Source organism: Nyctereutes procyonoides, unplaced genomic scaffold (genome assembly GCF_905146905.1).
Source record: "Nyctereutes procyonoides isolate TBG_1078 unplaced genomic scaffold, NYPRO_anot_genome, whole genome shotgun sequence".
Classification (NCBI taxonomy): domain Eukaryota; kingdom Metazoa; phylum Chordata; class Mammalia; order Carnivora; family Canidae; genus Nyctereutes; species Nyctereutes procyonoides.
This window is the reverse complement of record NW_026575140.1, coordinates 88,845,605-88,867,094: the sequence shown is the minus strand read 5'-3', so window position 1 is coordinate 88,867,094 and position 21,490 is coordinate 88,845,605. Positions and strand designations below refer to the sequence as shown.

General features: G+C 50.1%; 1 protein-coding gene across 2 annotated transcripts in view; it reads right to left on the bottom strand.

Moving 5' to 3' along the window:
- Positions 1–19,381, bottom strand: part of LOC129496589 (beta-galactosidase-1-like protein 3) — a 43,301-nt gene extending 23,920 nt beyond the window's left edge. The window contains exons 1-9 of one of the 2 annotated variants that reach the window (XM_055304687.1): positions 19,259–19,381; positions 18,696–18,827; positions 18,380–18,595; positions 16,009–16,077; positions 15,357–15,452; positions 14,085–14,193; positions 10,074–10,166; positions 8,578–8,659; positions 7,701–7,765 (exon numbers count right to left, since the gene is read on the bottom strand). In XM_055304687.1, coding sequence (XP_055160662.1) covers positions 7,701–7,765; positions 8,578–8,659; positions 10,074–10,166; positions 14,085–14,193; positions 15,357–15,452; positions 16,009–16,077; positions 18,380–18,595; positions 18,696–18,827; positions 19,259–19,281 — 885 coding nt within the window. In that variant the 5' untranslated portion in view covers positions 19,282–19,381. The remainder of the gene's footprint in view (positions 1–7,700; positions 7,766–8,577; positions 8,660–10,073; positions 10,167–14,084; positions 14,194–15,356; positions 15,453–16,008; positions 16,078–18,379; positions 18,596–18,695; positions 18,828–19,258) is intronic. The other variant, XM_055304688.1, reaches the window with a different exon arrangement.
- Between the last annotated feature and the right edge of the window lie 2,109 nt (positions 19,382–21,490).

Genomic DNA, 21,490 nt, shown 5'->3' with positions numbered 1-21,490 from the left:
TTTATTATTAAAAAATAAAAAAGAAAACTAATACAGATTTTGGTGCCAAGAAGTAGGGTCCTGGGGTGATTTATTATTTGTTAACAAATACCTAAACGTGGAAGTGGCTTTGGAACGGAACGGGGTAATGGGGGGAGGCTAGATGAACCTTGAAGTCCTTGCTAAAAATAAGCCCACATTTCCTTGAGGGCACTGTTAATAGAAATACAGGATTAAAGGCAATTCTAGTGAGAGCTCTGAAAAAGAAGAGAAGCTGGAGAGCTTGTATCATCTTAGAGAATACAAACGTTATCATAAACATTGCTGTTAGAAATATCAATGTCAAAGGTGCTTCTGATGAGATGTCAGGTGGAAATTAGTAACTGTGGGCACCTGGGTGGCTCAGTGGTGGAGCATCTGCCCTCGGCCCAGGATGTGATCCTGGGGTCCAGGGATCAAGTCCCACATCGGGCTCCCTGCATGGAGCCTGCTTCTCCCTCTGCCTGTCTCTGCCTCTCTCTCTCTCTCTCTCTCTCTCTCTCTGTCTATAATGAATGAATAAATAAAATCTCTTTTTTTAAAAAAAAAAAAGAAAAATAGTAAATGTTATTGGAAACTGAAAGGGGAAGTTGATCCTTGTAAAATGGCAAATTTTTCCTTTTTGTGGAAAGCAGAACTTGGAACTGATGAACTTCAATATTTAGATGAGGGGATTCCTAAGAAAATGTTGAAGCATGGTCTGGTTCTCCTTGTTCCTTATAGTGAAATATAAGAGGAAAGAGATAAATTGAACAAAGAATTGTTAAGCAAAAAAGAACTTGAAGATTTGTAAAATTCTCAGCCTGTCTATATTGTAAAAAATAAGAAAAATGAGAAAGCATGTTTAGAGAGTATCTAAGATGTGGCGGGGCAATCATTTGCTAGAGGTTGCTAGAGGTGTGACTTATGGTTCCATTCAGCCATCTCAGCAGAGGCCAGGAATAGAGATTGGGCTATCTAGGAAAGATGTAAGGAGGACCCCCTTGTCTAATGGTGTGGGCTCCCATGAATTATATGGGAGGCCAATAGGTTTTTTAAAAATTTCATACAAGCAGAAATGCTACCGGCTCGTACTGAAGGAGACAGAGCTGAGACAAAATGAAGGAAAGCTATCTGAGCACTGGGATTCTAGGGGATGGGCCAACAGAGCTCTCCGGCTGCAAACATGCATTATCCCTCAACAAAGAAGGATGACTCTGAAGGTGGTTGAGAGGTCAGCAGCTGCCGCTACTACTGTGGGCACAAAGGCCCAGTGGACGGGGCTGTCTTATCTTTTTCTTGGTTCCAGGGGAGTCAGAGCCAATGCCCGGGGCTGAGGGCATGGGGCTATCATCCTGGTGAGTCTGGCAGGGAGGCCCACCCTGGTAGAAACAGAGAATAGAGAATTATTATTAAGCCTTAAAATCTAAGTATTATTCTGAAGCCTGAAATCTAATGGAATTTGCCCTACGAGATTCTGGACTTGCTTCCCATTGACAAACCCTTTCTTTCTTTTGAATTTCTCCCTTTTTGAATGAGATTGTCTATCCTGTGCCTAGCCTATGTCGTATTTTGGAAGCAGATAACTTATTGCCTGGTTTCACAGGTTCATAGCTAGAGAAGCATTTTGCCTAGGATGAATCATACCTGGGTCTCATGTCTACCTGTACTAGATGGGGTTTTGGATTCAAAGTTGATGCTGGAATTTTAAAAAAAAAAAGTTGGACTTTGAGGCTGCAGGCATGGAGTTAATATAGTTTGCATGCAAGAAAGACCTAAATTTGGGTGGAAAGCTATGGGCTGAAATGTGCCCCCCCTCACATTTATACTGAAGTCCTAACCTCTGATATCTCAAGAATATGACTATATTTTGGGAAACGGTATTTAAGCAGTTAATTAAGGTTAAATGAGATTACTAGGGTGGACCCTAATCCAATAGCACTAGTATCCTTATAAGAAGAGGTTATACACACACACACACACACACACACACACACACACACAGAGGGAAAACCTTGTGAAGATGCCCAGAGAGGTCAGCCACCTACAGGCCGAGGAGAGGAGCCTCGGAAGGAACAACCCTTTTTGACTCCTCGATCTCAGATTCTAGCCTCCAGAACTGAGAAGAGAAGTACTGTTTAAGCCAACAAGCCTGCAGACACTCTGGCTTCCTTCCTAATACTGGCTGGGGAAGGAAAGCCACAGCCATAGCCAAATCTCCCCTATCCTTCTTTTTTTTTACTATTTTTTTTAGTATGAAATATTATTTATTTATTTATTTATTTTTATTGGAGTTCAATTTGCCAACATATAGCATATCACCCAGTGCTCATCCGTCAAGTGCCCCCCCTCAATGCCCGTCACCCCAACCCCCCGCCCATCTCCCTTTCCACTACCCCTTGTCCCCTACCCTTCTCCTCTAGGGAACAAAAGACTTAACCTACAGAGATAAGAGCAACAAAAGCTGTCACTTTAAGGGCACAGGTGAAAACCTGAGATTGGAGGAGGGAAAAAAACAACAAAACAAAACACTCCAGTTAGGAGAGGAGCAAGAACCTGTGCTAGGCCTGGAACTAGAGTGAGGGGAGAAGCAGGAGCACTTGGAAAGGCCATACCCCTCAGACCCAGGCACATAGTGCCTGCTGGAGACTGAGGCTTAACTGGAGCATCAGGAGGTGCATTTCCTGCCTCACCATCAGGCTAACCAGGATCCTGGGGAGAGCAGGAAGAGACAGACCTTCTCTGAGGTGCAATGCAAAGGGAAGAACCAAAGCCAAGGGAAAATACCTCTGACAAACTAGCCCTCACACCAGACAAGAGATGTTACTAGAGGACTTTGAAGCCTATGATTCAAGAAGGATAACCTTAGCAACAAGAAACCTCAAATTCAGCCCAACTCCTTACTTGATTAACATAAAACCCCCATATTAAAAGCCTAGCAGAAAGAAAGATGTGCTTATCTCTAAGGTAGTATCTATGTCCCACACTGGATGTTCAGTTCTCATTAAAAACAACAGCAACAAAAACAACTATGAGCCCTACAAAAAGGCAAGGAAAAAAACACACTTTGCAGAGACACAGCAATAATCAAGAAACAGTCTCAGATATGACAGATATAATTAAACACAGAATTTAAAATAACTATGATTAATACAATAAAGGTTTCAATAGAAAAGGTGGACACCATGCAAAATCAGATGGGTAGTTTTAGCTGAGAGATGGAAGCTACAGGAATTGCATGGAAAAACTAGAAATCAAAAAACACGGGAGTAGAAATGAAGAAGTCCTTCATGGAACTCACCAGTAGACTCAATGGAGGAGAGGAATGAATCACTATACTTAAAGAGAAGCCAGTAGAAATTAACCAAACTGAACTGAAAAATAAAAAGAGTAGAAATAAAAACAGCATCTAAGCAATGTGAGACAATATCAAATGATCTTATGTACATATAATTGGACCTGCAAAAGAAGAGAGAAGAGAGGAAATATTTGAATAAGTAATGGCTGAGAATTTTCTAAAATTAATTACAGACACCAAACCACAGATCCAATCTGTAAGAACATCAAGCAGGATAAACTCTAAGAAACAAACCACACCTAAGTATATTATACTCAAGCTTCTGAAAACCAAAGACACAATGAAAAAATTCTGAAGCCAGTCGGAGAAAAAAAGACAAATCACCTACAAAAGCCACAGATAAGAATTAATATGGACTCTTCATCAGAAACGATGAAGGCGAGAAAACAAAACAAAAACCTCCCACAGTAGAATGGTATCTTTAAAATGAGGACTTAGGAATATTCTGTTATAAGATATTAACACTACATGTGAAGCAGTTCAGTATTTGAAGGTACATTCAGATTAATTTAACATGTATATTATAAATCTTTGGGCAACAGCTAAAACTTTAAAACCTGAGAAAAGGGATCCCTGGGTGGCGCAGCGGTTTGGTGCCTGCCTTTGGCCCAGGGCGCGATCCTAGAGACCCGGGATCGAATCCCACGTCGGGCTCCCGGTGCATGGGGCCTGCTTCTCTCTCTGCCTGTGTCTCTGCCTCTCTCTCTCTCTCTCTGTGACTATCATAAATAAATAAATAAATATTTAAAAAATAAATAAATAAAAATAAAACCTGAGAAAAGTAGTATAGATGAAATAAAATGTAATCACAAAAATAATTAATTCAAGAAGAGAGGAAGAGAGGAGAAAAAAGAAACATAAAAAGTAGAACAAATAGAAAAGAATTAGCAAGATGCTAGATTTTACTTCAACTGTATCAATAAGCATTTTAATTTGAATTATCTAACCACATCAGTTAAGAGACAAAACATACTGAATCTTTAAAAAAGTAAAAAACAATTATATAGGCTGTCTACAAGAAATCCATTTTAAATATAAATACTTTTTTACGGTTATTTATTTATTTGAGAGAGAGTGAGAATGCACTAGTGGAGGAGGGAGGCAGAGACAGGGAGAAGCAGGCTCCCCACTGAACAGGGGGCCTGACGTGGGGCTCCATCCCAGGACCCTGATATCATGACCTGAGCTGAAGGCAGACACTTAAGCGACTGAGCTACCAGGCACCCCTTAAATATAAATACTTAAAGAAAGGTAAAAAGTGCGGTGCCTGATAGCTCAGTTGGTTACCTGTGTGCCTTCAGCTCAGGTCAGAATCCCAGCGTCAGGCTGAGCAGGAAGACTGCTTCTCCCTCTTTCTCTGACCATCCACCCCAACTTGTGCTTTCTCTCTCTCTCTCAAATAAATAAATAAAATATTTTTTAAAAAGTAAAAAGTAAAAGGATAAGAAATACATCATGCAAACCACTAACCAAAAGAAAGCTGGAGTAGCTCTATTTATATCAAAGTAGACTTCAAAACAAGGAAGATGGTCATTACATAATGATAAAGGGATGAATTCTCCAAGAAAATATAACCATTCTAAATGTGTATATACCTAAAAACAGAGCTTCAAAACACGCAAGACAAAAAATGGATAGATCTGAAAGGACAAGTAAATAAATCCACAATTATATTTCGAGATATCAACACTCAGTTCTTAATAGTTGATACAAGAAGTAGGTAGAAAATTAGTAAGAATAGAGATTACCTGAACAGTATCATCAATCAATGTAAGCTAATGGAAATTCATAAACTAATGCAAAATTCACATTCTTCTCAAGCGTACATGGAACATTCACCAAAATGAGCATATTATGAACATTAAGACAAATCATAACAAATGTAAAAGAACAGAAAACATACAAACTATATTCTTGGATTTTAACAGTATTAAACTAGAAATCAACAACAGAATAATACCTAGAAAATCCCCAAGGACTCAAAAATTAAGCAACATACTTCTGATACATAGAATAAAGATGAAGTCTCAAGGGAAATTTTTTAATGTTTTGAAACATTTTTGAAAGTGAAAATACAGGATATTAAACAGTGCATTCAGGGAAACTTGCAGCCATAAATGCTCGTATTAGATAAGAAGAACGTTTCAAATCAGTAATCTAAGCTTACACACACACACACACACACACACACACACACAAGACAGAAAAAGTAGAGACGATTCAGTCCAAAGGAAGCAAAATGGAAACTGCTAAAGATCAGAGAAGAAATCAATGAAACAGAAAACAGGAAGACTATGAAGAAAAAAAAAAGCCAAAAGCTAGTTATCTGAAAAGATAACTGATAAACTGATAAACTCCTAGTCACACAGACTGAGAAAAAGAGAGAAGACACAAACTTACCAGTATCAGGAATGAGAGAAGGGCCACCCCCACTGACAACAAGGATATCGACAGAATCTTACCAACAACTCTGTGCCTATGAATTCATAAACTTAGGTGAAATAGAATAAATCCTTAAAAGACACAAACTACTAAAACTTGCTCAAGAAGAAATAACCTAAATTATGCTACATCTATTAGAGAATGAAATTTCTAGTTAAAAGTTTTTTTTAAAAAGAAACTTCAGGTCCCGATGGTTTCACTGGTGAATTTTACCAAACATTAAGTGAGAAATCCTATGGATTCTATACAACCTCTTCCAGAAAATAGAAAAGGAGGGAGTATTTCCAAACTCATTTTATGAGACCAACATTACCCTGATTCTAAAATAAAGACATTTCAAGAAAAGAAAACCAAAGATCAATATCCCTCATGACCATGAAAGCAAAACTTCTCAATAAGACATGAACAAATTGAAATCCACAGAATATAAAACAACACATCACAATCGAGTGGGATTAATCCCAGGAATACGAGACTGCATCAACTTTCAAACCCATGTTAACCATCCTGGTGTAGGAAAGAAGAAGGACATCTGAGGAGAACCTGCATGATCCTTGGCTTTGGCTATGACTTTAGACGTAGGACACAAGGACACAGTCCACCCGGCTCTCAGAAGGAAGGAAGTACTGATCCCAGCTAGAACACAGAGGAACCTCAAAAACATCAAGCTGCATGAAAGAAACCAGACACAAAAGACTAGATACTGTATGATTCCATTTATATGAAATGTCTAGAAAAGACACATTTATGGAGATGGAAAGCAGGTGAGAGTGCCTAGGGCTGGAGATGGGAGCAGGGGATTCACCACAATTGAGCATGGGGAAACTCTTTAGATTGTGGGGATGGTTGTAAAACTCTACATATTGAATTGTTTACTTCTAATTGGTGAGTTTAATCATGTATGAATTACACTTCAACAAAGCTTCTTTAAAAAAAAAAAGTGAGAAGAGAAAAAAAGAACCAATACCAAAAAAAGACACTTTCAGCCATTAAAAACTAGACAGCCATGGATCCAGCCCCCACAGAGTCCCTTCCATTTCCTAGGCCAGAAGATGTGCAGAAATTAGTGAGAAGAGGAAATAAGACTAATTTATTCTTTAAAACTCTGTGTAGAAGGGCGTAAGGCCCTGGGAGAAGCGCCCCAGGAGGCTCGGGCCAGCGAGCAGTGAGCCCCGTACTTTGCAGGGCTGAAGGCAGCCTCCGGGCCTCCAGGAGAGGAGCAGGGTGGGCCGCGCCGGGAAAGGGTACCGCGTCGGATCCCAGCCCGGGCATGGGGGGCCCCACAGAAGGGTCTTAAGCAGAGGAAAGCTTAACGACATTGGGTCTATAAGACCCCAATCCAGCTGTTCTGTGAAGAAAGGATATACCCCCAGAGGCACGGACTCCGGTTTGTCCATCTTTGAAACTATCACAGGGACCCCTGACGGGGAGGAGACAGGAGCTACTCAATCCACGGTCGTCAGTGAATCATGTACAACAGCTATTCACGCCCATGCTTTACAGAGTCTGGGTAAATAGGCCGACTCGGCGCAGCGAGGTAGGGGCCCTCAGCGAGGTAGGGGCCCTCTTCAGCAACGGCTATGGCCCATTTCTGAGCGCTGGCCTCTTGGAGGAAAATGAACCTCATCTGCCTTTGATGTACCTTAGAAAACCCTCTCACCTTCCCTCTAATCACTTCCAGGAGGTGCTTCGCTGACTGCCGTGATAGGAGCAGGACTTCCTTCTCTCTCACCATGACAAAAGGCAAAGACTCCCCACATTGCTTTGGAACTCGGCTGAGGCCCTAGGTGGGCGGTGGCAGGGGAACGGGGTGTTCTTGCCAAGCCCGTTCTCACAGCCCCACAGCGAGGGAGGCTGGGGCAGGCAAAGGAGCAAAGACTCCTCACCTCCGAGACATCCTTACCTGCACATAGGAAAGCAGCTTGAAATCACTCTCCTGAAAACTGTTCATGTTGATGGTGGCCAGAACTATAGAGAGAAGACACAGGCGTTGCGTGAGGGGCCGCGGCAGTGCCACTGGGGTGGGTGGGGGCCACAACTTGCACACAGAAGGAAGGGGTGCCAGGTAGTGAGGATGAGGAGGCGCTACTCATATTCCACTCCGCAAAGTACAAAGAGCTGCCACAGGTGTCCTCACATCACTGGACACTTGCGAGGACAATGCAAGATAAGGGCAGTTAAAATTAACCAACTTTGGTAGAGAAGCCGAACAGGCCAGGATCACACAACTTGCCCCAAGTTCAGCGCACTTCCCGCTGCAGCACTGCGGGGAGGAGCCACATTATACATGCGAGTCCTTGAACTCAGGACAGATGCTCCCTGGACTCAAAGGGCTGCGGACGACACCTTGGTCGTTTCCCTCACTCTCATCGCCTCAGGATCTGGTCTCAGCTGCCCTGTTACTTCACTCTCTAGAATGAACTCTACTCGGAGTCCGCAGGAGCCTCCCGCTGCAAGATCCCAGGACTGGAACTTGGCTTCGGCCGGCCTCCTGATGCGTGGCTCTCCACGCGGGTGGGGAGACCTGCCTTCTAAGCCCCGCCCGGCACCAATCTCTTAGCCCACGGGAAAATTATGCAGGATGCAAAAGTGTACTGAGGTCAGAAGAGCTCAAGCACAGTTCTGTTTACAGACAACATGAGTGAGGGAAGGAGACGGGGTTGGCGGAGTCCTCATCAACGTACATGGGAAAGAGAGACAGCAGAGACATACTTGGTTCAAAACTCAGAGTGGCTAATGAAAAGCTTCAGTTCTTCCTTAAAATAAGTCTAAATCTGTACCTCCTTTTATGTGGCCTTTCAGCAAATTTTCTGCATCATCTGAGGTCACGAGCAGTTCCACGATCCCTCTTTCCAGCAGGGCCTGTTGAGCAAACTGGACAAAATGAACCCACTTCCCTTGCTCGCATGAGAAGAAGAAAATACAAGGAAATTAGGGGGAAAAACAGAGCTTGGGCTCACTTGGGCATCATGGGAACTAGAGAGAAAGGTTTGGATTTAGAGTCTGACCATCTGCAATTCAGTACATCAGGGGAACACCGGTCTCTGCTGCAGGCTGGTCATTCCCAGGGTGACCACGGAGCAGCTGAGTAGGGACTCACAGCCTCGAGGGGAAAAACACGAGGCTGAGTGTTAGAGGAGGCACTTGGGGGAAGCTCTAAATGCAAGGGAAAGAGAGAAGGCCTCGGAGTACTTTGTGCTTGACGGGAAGAGGCCATGGCTGTGGGGATCCCAGAAAAACTCCATGAAACCTGGGTCCTGCCTGGTCACCCAAAGGAAGCAAGGAAGCCTGCCTTGGCTTCAGGGAAGGGGGAATCTAATTTGCAAATTGCCTTTACTCAGGGCTGAGGAGCAGAAAGACAGCCAGGGGGCGAGTGGACCCGGTCCGTGGGTCTTATTTGTTCACTGAGCCATGGCTGGGCCTGGCAAGGGAGCCGAGTAGTAAATTCTGAAAATCAAGGGAAAACAAGGCTACCCAAATGAGATTGAGTTGAGGGTGTCCGACGTGATGCGCCTGAGAAAAGTTAGAGAGGGGCGACCCTACAGACCTTGTCCAGGCCCAGAGGCCACAGCTGTAAGGCAGGAGGCGGGAGGTCCACCGAGCCCAGCCCTGCCCTTTCTCCCCCTCCTGTCACCACCGCCCCCTTCCCTACCCAGCCAGCAGCTCCTCCCCACTGCCTTCCAAGTCATGCCACCCAGGTGTCTGTGTGGGGACAGAGCTAACGTGACCCCTGTGTCCCGCTTAGCAGCCTGCGCAGGCGGTCAGTTCACCCTGGACCTCATCAGCTCCTTCGCTGCGGGGAAGCAGGGACGGGAAGGGGCCTGACCCGTCAGCAGGGCCACTAGGCAGGCCTGCAGTTGCTCCCTGGCCTGAGACCTCCCCTGACCCCCCGCAACCCCCCCCACCCATGGAGCAGCCAAGCAATGAAGGGAAGAGCGTTAACACTACGGGTCAGAAAGCTGCAAGATGAGAGCCACTGTCATCAAGCTCGTGAGTCATCACAGGCTGCGGCCCTAAAGTCAGCAGCCCCCAGGTTTAAGGGCAAGTGCGGGTCACAGCCCCGGCAACCGAGAGGAATGATCTTCCCGTGGCACGTTTCATCTCCCAATAGACCTGAGCGCCTCCCGACCACTCCACTCCGCCTTCGGAGGCGCTGCCCTGCGTCTCACAGATTCCCCCGCCCACAGCACCTGCCGCAGGGCCCCGGGCAGCAGGCGCGGGAAGTGATAGCGACGCCCCAAGCAGGTACCCATGCGGCAAGGCCAGCGCCTCCTACCTTTTGAAGGTAAGGCATGTAGCCTCTGTCCTCGGCGAACGAGCCGTACTCATTCTCCACCTGCACCGCGATGATGGGGCCTCCCCTGCGGTACTGAGACAAGTACCGAGTGGAGGCTGGGGAGTGGAGGCCGGGGAGTGGAGGCCGGGCAGAGGAGGCCGGGGAGTGGAGGCCGGGTGAGTGGAGGCCGGGCAGAGGAGGCCGGGGAGTGGAGGCCGGGGAGAGGAGGCCGGGCGAGTGGAGGCCGGGGAGAGGAGGCCAGGGAGAGGAGGCCGGGCGAGTGGAGGCCGGGGAGAGGAGGCCGGAGAGAGGAGGCCGGGCGAGTGGAGGCCAGGGAGAGGAGGCCGGGCGAGTGGAGGCCGGGGAGAGGAGGCCGGAGAGAGGAGGCCGGGCGAGTGGAGGCCAGGGAGAGGAGGCCGGGCGAGTGGAGGCCAGGGAGAGGAGGCCGGGGAGTGGAGGCCGGGCCTGCGGCCACCACACGCCCAGCACCAGCTGTAGTATGGGCAGTGCCCCACGCACCCCATGCTCCCCGTGCTCCTTGTGCACCACGTGCTCCCCGTGCGCTCCATGCTCCCCATGCTCCCGTGCTGCCTGTGCACCCGTGTGCCCCGTGTCCCCGTGCTGCCCATGCTCCCCGTGCCCCAGTGCACCCCATGTCCCCGTGCTCCCGTGCGCCCCGTGCACCACGTGCTCCCGTAAGCCCCCTCCTCCCGGCCCCACTCACCTCCTCCAGGGCCCGGGCACTCACACAGAGTCCCGCCTTCCCCCCCGGTGGGCGGCCCTCCACTGTCTCCCTGCCATCTCTCATACTAATTATCTGCTCACGGGCCATCGCCAACCGTCGGGCTCCCTCTGCGCCGGGCCACCGTGTCCAGCAGACAGAGGCACCCCGTCCTCCCGCCGCAGCACGCCTCGCCACCGCCCTGTCCCCTCCACCTCCTGTACTTCAGCCTGTCGTTCCAGGCCACCTGATGTCCACAGAGACCCGTTGGGAACCGTGGCATCAGGGAGGGGGGCACACATGGCGGGACCGCTGCCCTCCCAGCCTCGGGGGCTCCTGCCCAGCAGCCCTCTCCCCTGGTGCACGGCCACTGTCCCCTGCCCTCTCACTCTGCTGCTCTGTCTGCTTGTTTTGCTTTGTCACGCTGGCCCTGCCGCTCAGCCCCGCAGTGGTCCCCCAGTGCCCAGCCGCCACCGTCCCTAATGGCCACCTCGCGGGACGCACGGAGCCCTAAGCATCCAGCTTGATCCTCCAGTGTCCTCCCACGAAGGCACAGCGGCCCGGGGCAGCCCCACCACTTCACCGCCCACCCAACACGGGCTCCCATGGCCTATAGAGCAAGTGCCCACGTGGGTCAGGGCGAGGTACCCCCTCGGACACGGGGACAGAAGAGGACGAGCACTGCGGTGGGTTTTCCTCCCCAGCCTCCCCGCCTCTTTCCCACCTCATATCTATGCTCCACACAGAGCTGAGCTACTTCGAGCTCTTCAAGTGCCTCATCCTACCCCTGCTCCCTGGTCCCCACCCACAGACTCCCGGCCATTGCTAGTGCCCACCCACCCTTCACCTCACTGTTCCGGTTACTTTTTCTAGAAAGCCAGGCCCTGAACCTCCCTTTCTCCCTGGCCGCTACCCCTAGGAAGGGTGCCCTGCACTTGGTCCACTGCAGCAGATGTTCCTTATACTGTAAGTGGTCATCTGTCCCCCTGGGGAGGGACCACGTCTGCCCTTCTCACCATGGGAAGCTTAGCGCCCACCCAGCACCTGGCACACAGCAGGTGCTCAATAATTACTTGTTGAATTTCATTTGCACTTATAATTCCTTGCTTCTTTTTTTTAAGATTTTATTTGTTCATTCATAAAAGACAGAGAGAGAGAGAGAGGGAGGGAGAGACACAGGCAGAGGGAGAAGCAGGCTCCATGCAAACAGCCCGATGTGGGACTCGATCTCGGGTCTCCAGGATCACGCCCTGAGCTGAAGGCGGCACTAAACTGCTGCACCACCCGGGCTGCCCTAATTCCTTGCTTCTTAAAAAATTCCTAGGATTTCCTATCTCATGATTTCAGTAGATGCCTATAAATTCGCTTTGCTTGCTGCACCTGTACGAGTGATATGTGGCATTTGTACTCGTGCCTGAACTCCCAGCCAAACATTCAAACTCTTTCTAGTTTTAAGGCTCAGAGATTTTTGCTCCCACATCTGGTCCCACTTAGCTGGCAGAAATGCAGCCAGAAATAAATGGTTTTCAGGCCTTCTTATGAAGGATGCACCTCGATTCCGCCTAACAGACCCACAATTTAATCCTAAAGGTGATGCCCTCTTCCCGTCAGCATTGTTCATCTCTCCTAAAGCTGTACTGCCGAGACCTTACTCCTAATCTGTCTTCCCCTTTATCTCCACTCCTAATCTCCAGTTTCTTTTCTTTAAAAATTAGTCTAGGAGTAACTCACAGTTCATAATTGAGAATTAGTTACAAAGGGCTAGATCTGCATCATATTTCCCCCTCCCCCAAAAAAGAGTCTAAGATAATAAGCTATTGGTCTACTGCCTAAGAATGGTTTTTCCCCCCTCTCAAGTTTTACCAAGAGATATGCTCTTAATATAAGATTTATTTTTTTTTAAGATTTTATTTTACTTAGTTATTAGAGACACAGAGAGGGAGAGAGAGAGAGAGAGGCAGAGACCCAGGCAGAGGGTGAAGCAGGCTCCATGCAAAGAGCCCAACATGGGACTCAATCCCGGGTCTCCAGGATCAGGGTCTGGGCCGAAGGCGGCGCTAAACTGCTGAGCCACCGGGGCTGCCCCATAAGATTTATTTTTATTTAAATAATGACCATGTGCCTCCTCTTGTTTGGAAGAGAGGTGTATTTTAAAAATCAAACATAATAATTGAATAATTGCTGCCTTGTAGAGTGTAGGGTGTAATGTTCTTTTTCATCATAGACTGGTCTGTGTGCTGTGGGTACCCTGCCTAAGATCTGGAGACTCCATGAAGAAAGAAAAATGCATGGTGTCTGTGCTCTGTGCATTTATGAAACTAAAACAAACTGGAATGTAAGCAATAGCAAATATACTCACACAGGTACAAAATGACATGTGAACCAAGCTATGCATCACAGCATAAACTTGAAAAATCAAATGTCCATGATGAGATATTAGTTACATTAATTATGATATATCTGTATTGTGGAATACTATGCAGCCATGAAAAAGAATGGGCTTCAAAAATATATTTTTTAAGTGACAAAAAAAGCTCTGTAGGAATTGTGTATTTTTTATTAAAAAGTATGCATACAGATACACATGCGTGAATAATTCGCTTCTATATGTGTAGAAAATCTGGAAAGACACACAAAAAATCTGGCAAAATTGTTTATCTTCTGAAAAGGCATTTGAATGGCTTTAGCTCAGGGTAAGAGGGGAGACTTACTTCACCAGAAACCCCTTTGTCCTCTTTTGGGTTTTATCACCAAGGGCTTATGTTAACTACTTAAAACAACAAAGACAATTTAAGAGTAAAAATAAGCAGTATGAACATCAGTGAGTTTAATGAACGCTGAGGACATTCAGAACAATGATGACCACAAATAAATACCCTTTGTCATCCTTAGTATGATGTGTGTCTTTCTAGAAACCCTGGGGTAAAGGTCGCACTTAATACGAGGACCTAGAATTGAAAATTGCAAGAACGTCAGCTTCAATCCTCATAGAGACTGAGCACAGCCTGTTCTGTGAACAAGATGGAATAACTATTTTCCTAAAGCAAAGATAAGAAAGAAGGAACAGGGATCCCTGGGTGGCACAGCGGTTTAGCGCCTGCCTTTGGCCCAGGGCGCAATCCTGGAGACTCGGGATCGAATCCCGTGTCGGGCTCCCGGTGCATGGAGCCTGTCTCTGTCTCTCTCTCTCTCTCTCTCTCTCTCTCTCTCTCTCCCCCTCTGTGTGACTATCATAAATAAATAAAAATATTTTTTAAAAAAAGAAAGAAGGAACAGGAAATTTGCTTTACCTGGAGAGGAACAACTCTGGAAATCAGGTGGTCAAAATACTTATCCACTGCTTCAACAAAGCCACTGTAGGTCGTTCTCAACACCATCTTGGGGTCTTGCAGCAGCCAGCTGGGGGCAGAGAGGGACAAGCTCAGTGCCCGAGGTGGGAGGGCACAGGTGAGGGTAGGCCAGGGCGGGGCTGGACACGACCGCCTGCCCCTTCCCCGAGGCCTCTTGGGCAGCTCCACACCCTTTGATCTCACATCCATAGTCCTGGAGCACCAGGGGTCCTGAAGGAATGTGCCCAGGTCAGCCTTTCCAACCTTTCTCACAGATTTAGAAGAAAAAACACCAATTCCATTGACATGACACTTTACAATGTACTATCGGGGCTTGTACTCCCACATCTTAACCTTTCGTGGAATACTCTCCTCTATTCTTGTTCAGTTCATTTAAAGCATTTTTTCTTTTTAGCACAGCGTATACATGCTAGGCAGAGGGTTACATTTCCTCTAAGAGCTAAGGCTTCCAGCGCAGAGTAAGCACGTCCCTGGATCACCTGTAAAGTAAGCTGTGCCCTGAGCTGCTTCTCTAAAGCACCGTCTTCCTGCAAGGTCAGGTGATTTCTGCTCCTGAGCTGGAAGGGGAGAACAGGCTCATCTTGGTGAAAAGCAATGCCTTTACCTGACAAAGGGGAGTAGACGTGCTCCCCTGGAGGCAGAGCCCTGGACTAAACGGGCAGTCCTGCCAGCTTGCGACAATAACGGAAGCGCATTCTTGACATCTCACCCTGATCCTTAGGTGTTTGGATTGAGGACAAGCATCACAGATGAGAGCACAAAGAAAAATGAAGGGGTAAGGAAGGGATCTGAGGGCGGTTAGAACTTGGTCTTCCACTGACCAAATAAGAAAAATCCGGCATCGTCAGAACAAGCCCACCCTCCACTGCCTGAAACTTCCCTTCCCGTTCTTCCCACCAGAGGACACAGCTGGGCACAGGTCCCTCCAGTGGGGGGAGAAGATATTACCATCCCAACGCTTCCTCTCTCCCGGCACACTCATGGCCTCACGCCCAGAGCACCAGGAACACATCTCATCTATAAACCGGGGACCACAGGAGCATCCACACCTCAACATATTACAGAAACCACGGCCTGACACGACGTATATAAAGCACATACCAGTGCAAGACCCAGAGGATGTGCTCGTTTGTTATTAGACTGAAGCTTTACATTTAATAAAAGTCAATGACTTTACTACAACCACAACTCTGGCCTCACGGCCCGGCTCACCTGGGCAAGCCCCCGAGGTCGATCTCGCTGCAGATGTAGGGGCCTGGACGCAGGATCACCCACAGCCCCATCTCCGCAGCCAGCAGCACGAAGGCCCTGGGGAGGTCAGTGTCAGCAGCTCTCAGGACCTCAGGGGGGTGCAGCACAAGGGGGTGGGGCCGCCCAGCCCCTCTCCCCCCTCCCTCCCTCCCTCCCTCCCTCCCTCCCTCCACAGGCCCTGGGAGCTGGGTTCCCACCCTCCCCTAGCCCACGACCTTCTGCAAGCCCCACCGGGGGCATGAGGCCCAAGGCCATCAGACAGGGGGCAGGGGGCCCTACAGTGAACCTCACTCCCACGGCCCAGCTACCCTAGAGGGCCAAGCCCTGTGCCAGCCCAGGTGGCTGGACCGCACTGCAGAGTGGAGCCGACCCTGGGGATTGGGCCCCTCTGGGCTGCGGTGAAGAGGCCTGGGCTCAGGACGCAGACCCCGACCCCGCGAGCAACAGGGTCACGGCTGCCCGCGCCTGGTCCTGAGAACGAGGCTCCTGAGCCCAGCCTCTCTCTGCCCCTTCAAGCAGAACCACGACGGCCCCGTGGTCGTCATCAACCCCAAGGAGCCACCGCTCTGCCTCCCCACCCCGGGCAAGGCCGAGAAGCAGCAAGAGCACTTACTCCATGTCCAGGTTCCCGGAGAAGTCGAATTTGCCTCTTTCTGGCTCGTGCAGGTTCCATGGAACATAACTGTAATCGGGAAGGGGGAAACACAAGAAACATCTTCTGATTTCTGCCCCTAAATTCCTATATCAACTCCAAAATCATGACAACACCTGAGATAGCTCTATTTTGAAACAAACTGAAGTGGCTTAGCACTGCCTTCAGCCCAGGGCCTGATCTTAGAGACCCGAGATCGAGTCCCATGTCGGGCTCCCTGCAGGGAGCCTGCTTCTCCCTCTGCCTGTGTCTCTGCCTCTCTCTCTGTCTCCCATGAATAAATAAATAAATTTTTTAAAAAAATAAAAGATATAGAGAATATTAATAAGGCTACAAGGTAGTTCTTTGAAAAGACTCAACATTTAGGTAAGAAAATAAAGGTTAAATACACAATATGATGTACAAGTTCCAAGAAAGAATTTTTCAAAGTCCTGTCCATCCAAAAGAAGAAAGAAAAGGAAAAAAGATCTACCGATTAAAAATTGTCTATACTCTAGAAGAAAAAGCAATGAGCATTCAAGAAACTCACACTGTCCCCAAATCTTCACCTCTCAATACCGCCAACGGTAGTGACAGGGCTTTTCCAGGTGACTTTAGCAAACACTCTGAGTTAAGAGGATTCTATTGCAAGACAGTTTCAGAGAACAGGAAAACATTTATAGTCACTTGATACCAAAACTGGACAAGACAGTAACAGAAATACAGTTTTATTCTCTTTAAAATCTTGTATATTTATTCATGAGACAGAAAGACAAAGAGAGAGAGAGTCAGAGGGGGAGGGAGAAGCAGGCTCCTAATGGAGCAGGGGCCCGATGCAGGACTCGATCCCAGGACCCCGGGATCACGACTGGAGGGAAGGCAGACGCTCAATCACTGAGCTCCCCGGGGGCCCAGAAATACAATTTTAAATCAATCCCAGTTAAGATCATAAACATCTGTATCTGAACTAAGACACTAGTAAATCAAGTCCAGCGATCTATGGTGTGTGTGTGAGTGTGAGTGTGAGTGTGTGTGTGTGTGTGTGTGTGCGCGCGCGCCTTCCTGCGTGCAGGCCTCGGAGTCCAGCCGATTTATCCCAGAGCCCTGCATTTATCGAACATCAGAAAAACCATCAGTAAGATTTCCTACTTGCCTAGAGGGGCGAAGAAGAACCCTGTCATTTCCTCCGGAAGTGGAGTAGGAAAGGCTCTCCTCTTGACTCCGGGATTATTTATCATGAAATTCTTCGTAGCGTGGATGAGCCGGGGGTAGTGGGGGGTGACTGCCTCCAGCCTCCAGCCAGGGTACTGGCCCTGGGAGCACGTGTCCCCTGCCGCCCGAGGGCTGACCCACACGGGGGGGGGGGGCCTCGGGGGCTGTGCTGACCCACACGAGGAGGGGGTGGTGGCCTCTGAGTCCAGGGAAGGTTTGCACGACTCAGGTCTGGGCCCCAGGAGGTTAGGGCCTGTTGTGAGTACTGGGGCGCCTCAGGACGAGGGTGCAATTCCCCCAGAGGCGGAGAACTCAGCTACTTTTGAATTAACATCGTTTACTAACCGATGTAAACTTTACACTAGATGGGGATCCCCGGGTGGCTCAGCGGTTTAGCGCCTGCCTTTGGCCCAGAGTGTGATCCTGGAGACCCAGGATCGAGTCCCACATCGGGCTCCCTGCAGGGAGCCTGCTTCTCCCTCTGCCTGTGTCTCTGCCTCTCTCTCTCTCTCTCTCTGTAACTATCATAAATAAATAAATTTTTAAAAAATTAAAAAAAAAAAAGAAACTTTACATTAGACGCCCCAGGGCGGGAGGCCTGCGGGGCTCAGGGGTTGGGCGCCTGCCTTCAGCTCAGGGCGTGACCCCGGGGTCCTGGGATCGATTCCCGCCTGGGGCCCCACAGGGAGCCTGCTGCTCCCTCTCCCTGCCTCTCTCTCTGGGTCTCCCATGGATGAATAAATAAACTCTTAAATAGAAAACCAAGCCAGCATGTAATTATCTGTAAATATATCTGGGGCCTTTGTCATTGAACGAAGAGCTCCTAAAGACCCAAGGACTCTCCCATTAGAGAGGTTGGTTGTGTTTTTTGTTTTTGTTTTTGTTTTTTAAGATTTTATTTATTCATCCATGAGACACACAGAGTGAGGAGAGACCCAGGCCGACGGAGCAGCAGGCTCCCTGCAGGGACCCGCCGCGGGACTCGATCCCGGGACCCGGGGTCACGGCCTGAGCCCCGGCGGCCCCTGAACCAGCCAGCCGCCGGGGGCCGGGTTGGCGCCGTTCTCCGGCTCGCTCGGCGGCCCCGGCCTGCGGGGGGGGGGGGGGGGGAGGGCAGAGGTCGGAGCGCGGCCGCACTCACGTGGTGACCGTGTTGAAGCCGCAGGCCTTCAGCTTCCGCAGGCGGTCCCCCCAGTACGCCCTGGGCACTCGGAAGTAGTGGATGGAGCCCCCGAAGACCTGGAACTTGTGCCCCCCCAGCGTGAAGCACGGCTTGCGGCCGCCGGGGCTCTGCGGCTCCAGGCCCGCGGCTCGGTCCTCCAGCTCCAGGGGCGTCAGGTGGGACCAGTTGAAGAGGCTGCGGACGGCGAGGGGGCCCGCTGCAGGCTCGGGGGCAGGTCCGGGGGAGCCCGGGGAGCCCCCCCGCCCCGCCCGCCCCCCCCCCGCCCCGGGCCCACCTGGACGGCGCGGGCCGCGGCTGCGCACTGGCGCCCGGGAGACCCAGCTTCTGTCTCGGGCGGGGCGCGAACCCCGAGAAGATGAGCGGCAGGAACGCGACGGCCAAGGCCCTGGTCCAGCGACGGCGCCGGCTGCGGGGGGCGCGGTGAGCCGGCGTGCGCGGGGGCGGGAAGGGGCGGGGCCCCGGGATGGAGGCAGACCCTGCGGGGTGGCTCCGGGATGGGGGCAGACCCTGGGGGGCTCCGGGATGGGGGGCAGACCCTGGGGGGGCTCTGGGATGGGGGGCAGACCCTGGGGGGCTCCGGGATGGGGGGCAGACCCTGGGGGGGCTCCGGGATGAGGGGCAGACCCTGGGGGGCTCCGGGATGGGGGGCAGACCCTGGGGGGCTCCGGGATGGGGGGCAGACCCTGGGGGGCTCCGGGATGAGGGGCAGACCCTGGGGGCTCCGGGATGGGGCCCCCGGGTTGGCGCGCTCGGGCCACCCGGCAGCCGGGCCGGGCGGGGCGGGGTTGGGGCGCCTGGACGCGGCGGCCGGCTGCGGGGTGACGCCGGCGACCTCACCTGCTTTGCGCCCGAGGGCCCATGGTTGGCGCCCGCTGCCGCCGGGGTCCCGCGCGGAGGTGTCGGGGGCGCGGGAGGCACGGGCGGCGCCGGCCGAGTCCAGCCGCCGCGTGCGCAGGTGCCTTAGAGCCCTTCGGGGAGTCACGTGGGAGGGTGTGGCGCGGCCGGTCCGGGTTAGACGCGGGGCCCCCTGCGGACGGCGGGCGGGGTGCGGGGTGCGGGGCGAGCCGAGGAGGGCGCTCGGGTCGGTGCAGCCGCGGGGGTGGCAGGGGCAGGCCCTGGAGAGCCGCGGGCGGGCGGCGAGACGCGACACCGCGGGGCCAGCGCCCCCAGCCGGTGAGCCCAGGACGCGGGCCGCAGCCGCCCCGGGCCGCGATGCCGCGACGCCGCGACGCCGGGCAAAGGGCCAGTCGACGCAAGGGCGTTGGGGGAGGGAAAGCCGGTAGCTCCCGGCGACCGCCCGCGGGGGCAGATGCTACAGGAAGAGCCTGAAAGACGCGGGTCCAGCCAGGCGACTGCAGGAGATGCAGATGCGCTCAGGGAGCTGCGCGGCCTAGAGGCCTCAGGTGGGGCCTCGCGAGGAACCTGCTGGGTTGGAACCCCCAGGGATGAAGACGGCTCCTCCCGATTTTCCCCTTCAAAGCCTCTGCCTCTTCTCTCCCATCTGTAAGGACACAGCGTGTGGCATCAGGTTGAAATCAGGACCATAGTTTACAGGAAACATTACGGGTTTCCTTCTCTTGGCTCACTCAGGGCAGGTGTACTTTTGTCAGCAACTTCCAGGTTATCCATCTTTTTTCTCATTCTCACGTCGGAAGCGATGGGCTTTGGGACTTTCCACACCTTATGCAGAAGAAGCAGGGTGTGCTTCTAACTTCTTTGTGCTGTTTAACTTCTTTGAATATATATACCCTATTTTATAAATTTGGTTTAAACACCTACAGACCTTGGGATCCCTGGGTGGCTCAGCGGTTTAGCACCTGCCTTTGGCCCAGGGTGTGGTCCTGGAGCCCTGGGATTGAGTCCCACATCCTAGGTCCCATGTCGGGCTCCCTGCAGGGAGCCTGCTTCTCCCTCCTCCTGTATCTCTGCCTCTCTCTCTCTCTCTCTCTCTCTCTCTCTCTCTCTATATATATATATATATATATATATATATATATATATATATATCATATAAATAAATAAACAAATCTTAAAAAAATAAACACCTACAGACTTGGGATCCCCAGGGTAGCTCAGCAGTTTAGCACCTGCCTTTGGCCCAGGGGCGATCCTGGGGTCCTGGGATCAAGTCCCACATCAGGCTCCTGCCATGGAGCCTGCTTCTCCCTCCTCCTGTGTCTCTGCCTCTCTCTCTCTATGTCTATCATAAATAAATAAATAAGTAAATAAATAAATAAATAAATAAATAAATAAATCTTAAAAAAAAATAAACACCTACAGACCTTTATTCTTTGTCAAGATTTTAAAAACTATTCTATGGCCCGCACCTTTCTATATAAAATGTAGAACAGGCTTGTCTCTTTCTACAAAAAGCCATGCTAAAAGTCTGGATAGGAATTGCAGTCGGCCCACAGATCCAAGGGTGCAGAGCTGACATCTTGACTATGTAGAGTCCACAAATCCACGCACACACTATGTATCTCCATTTCTTTTGGTCTTCTTCCACTTTTTTATATCAGATTGTTGCGATTTTTTTTCCCCACACAGATCTTATGCATGTTTTGTCAGCTTTATACCTCACCATTGCAATTTCTTTTTTTTTTTAATTTTTTTTTATTTATTTATGATAGTCACATAGAATGAGAGAGAGAAAGGCAGAGACACAGGCAGAGGGAGAAGCAGGCTCCATGCACCGGGAGCCCGACGTGGGATTCGATCCCGGGTCTCCAGGATCGCGCCCTGGGCCAAAGGCAGGCGCCAAACCGCTGTGCCACCCAGGGATCCCCACCATTGCAATTTCTTTTGAGTGATTTTAAATGGTATTATATTTTTAAGTTTGGTTTCAGCATATTCAGTCTTAGCATTTAGAGATGCCATTCAGTTTCTTGTATTGATGCTGGATTCTGTGAGCTTGGTAAACTCACTTAATTCTAAGAGGTTGTTGTAGGAATTGAAAATCCAATTCCTTGAGATCTTCTACAGAGGCAATCTTGTCTTCTACAAATACAGTTTTATTTCTTTCTTTATGTCTTTTATTTCTTTTTCTTATCTTATTGTGGCAGCTAAAAT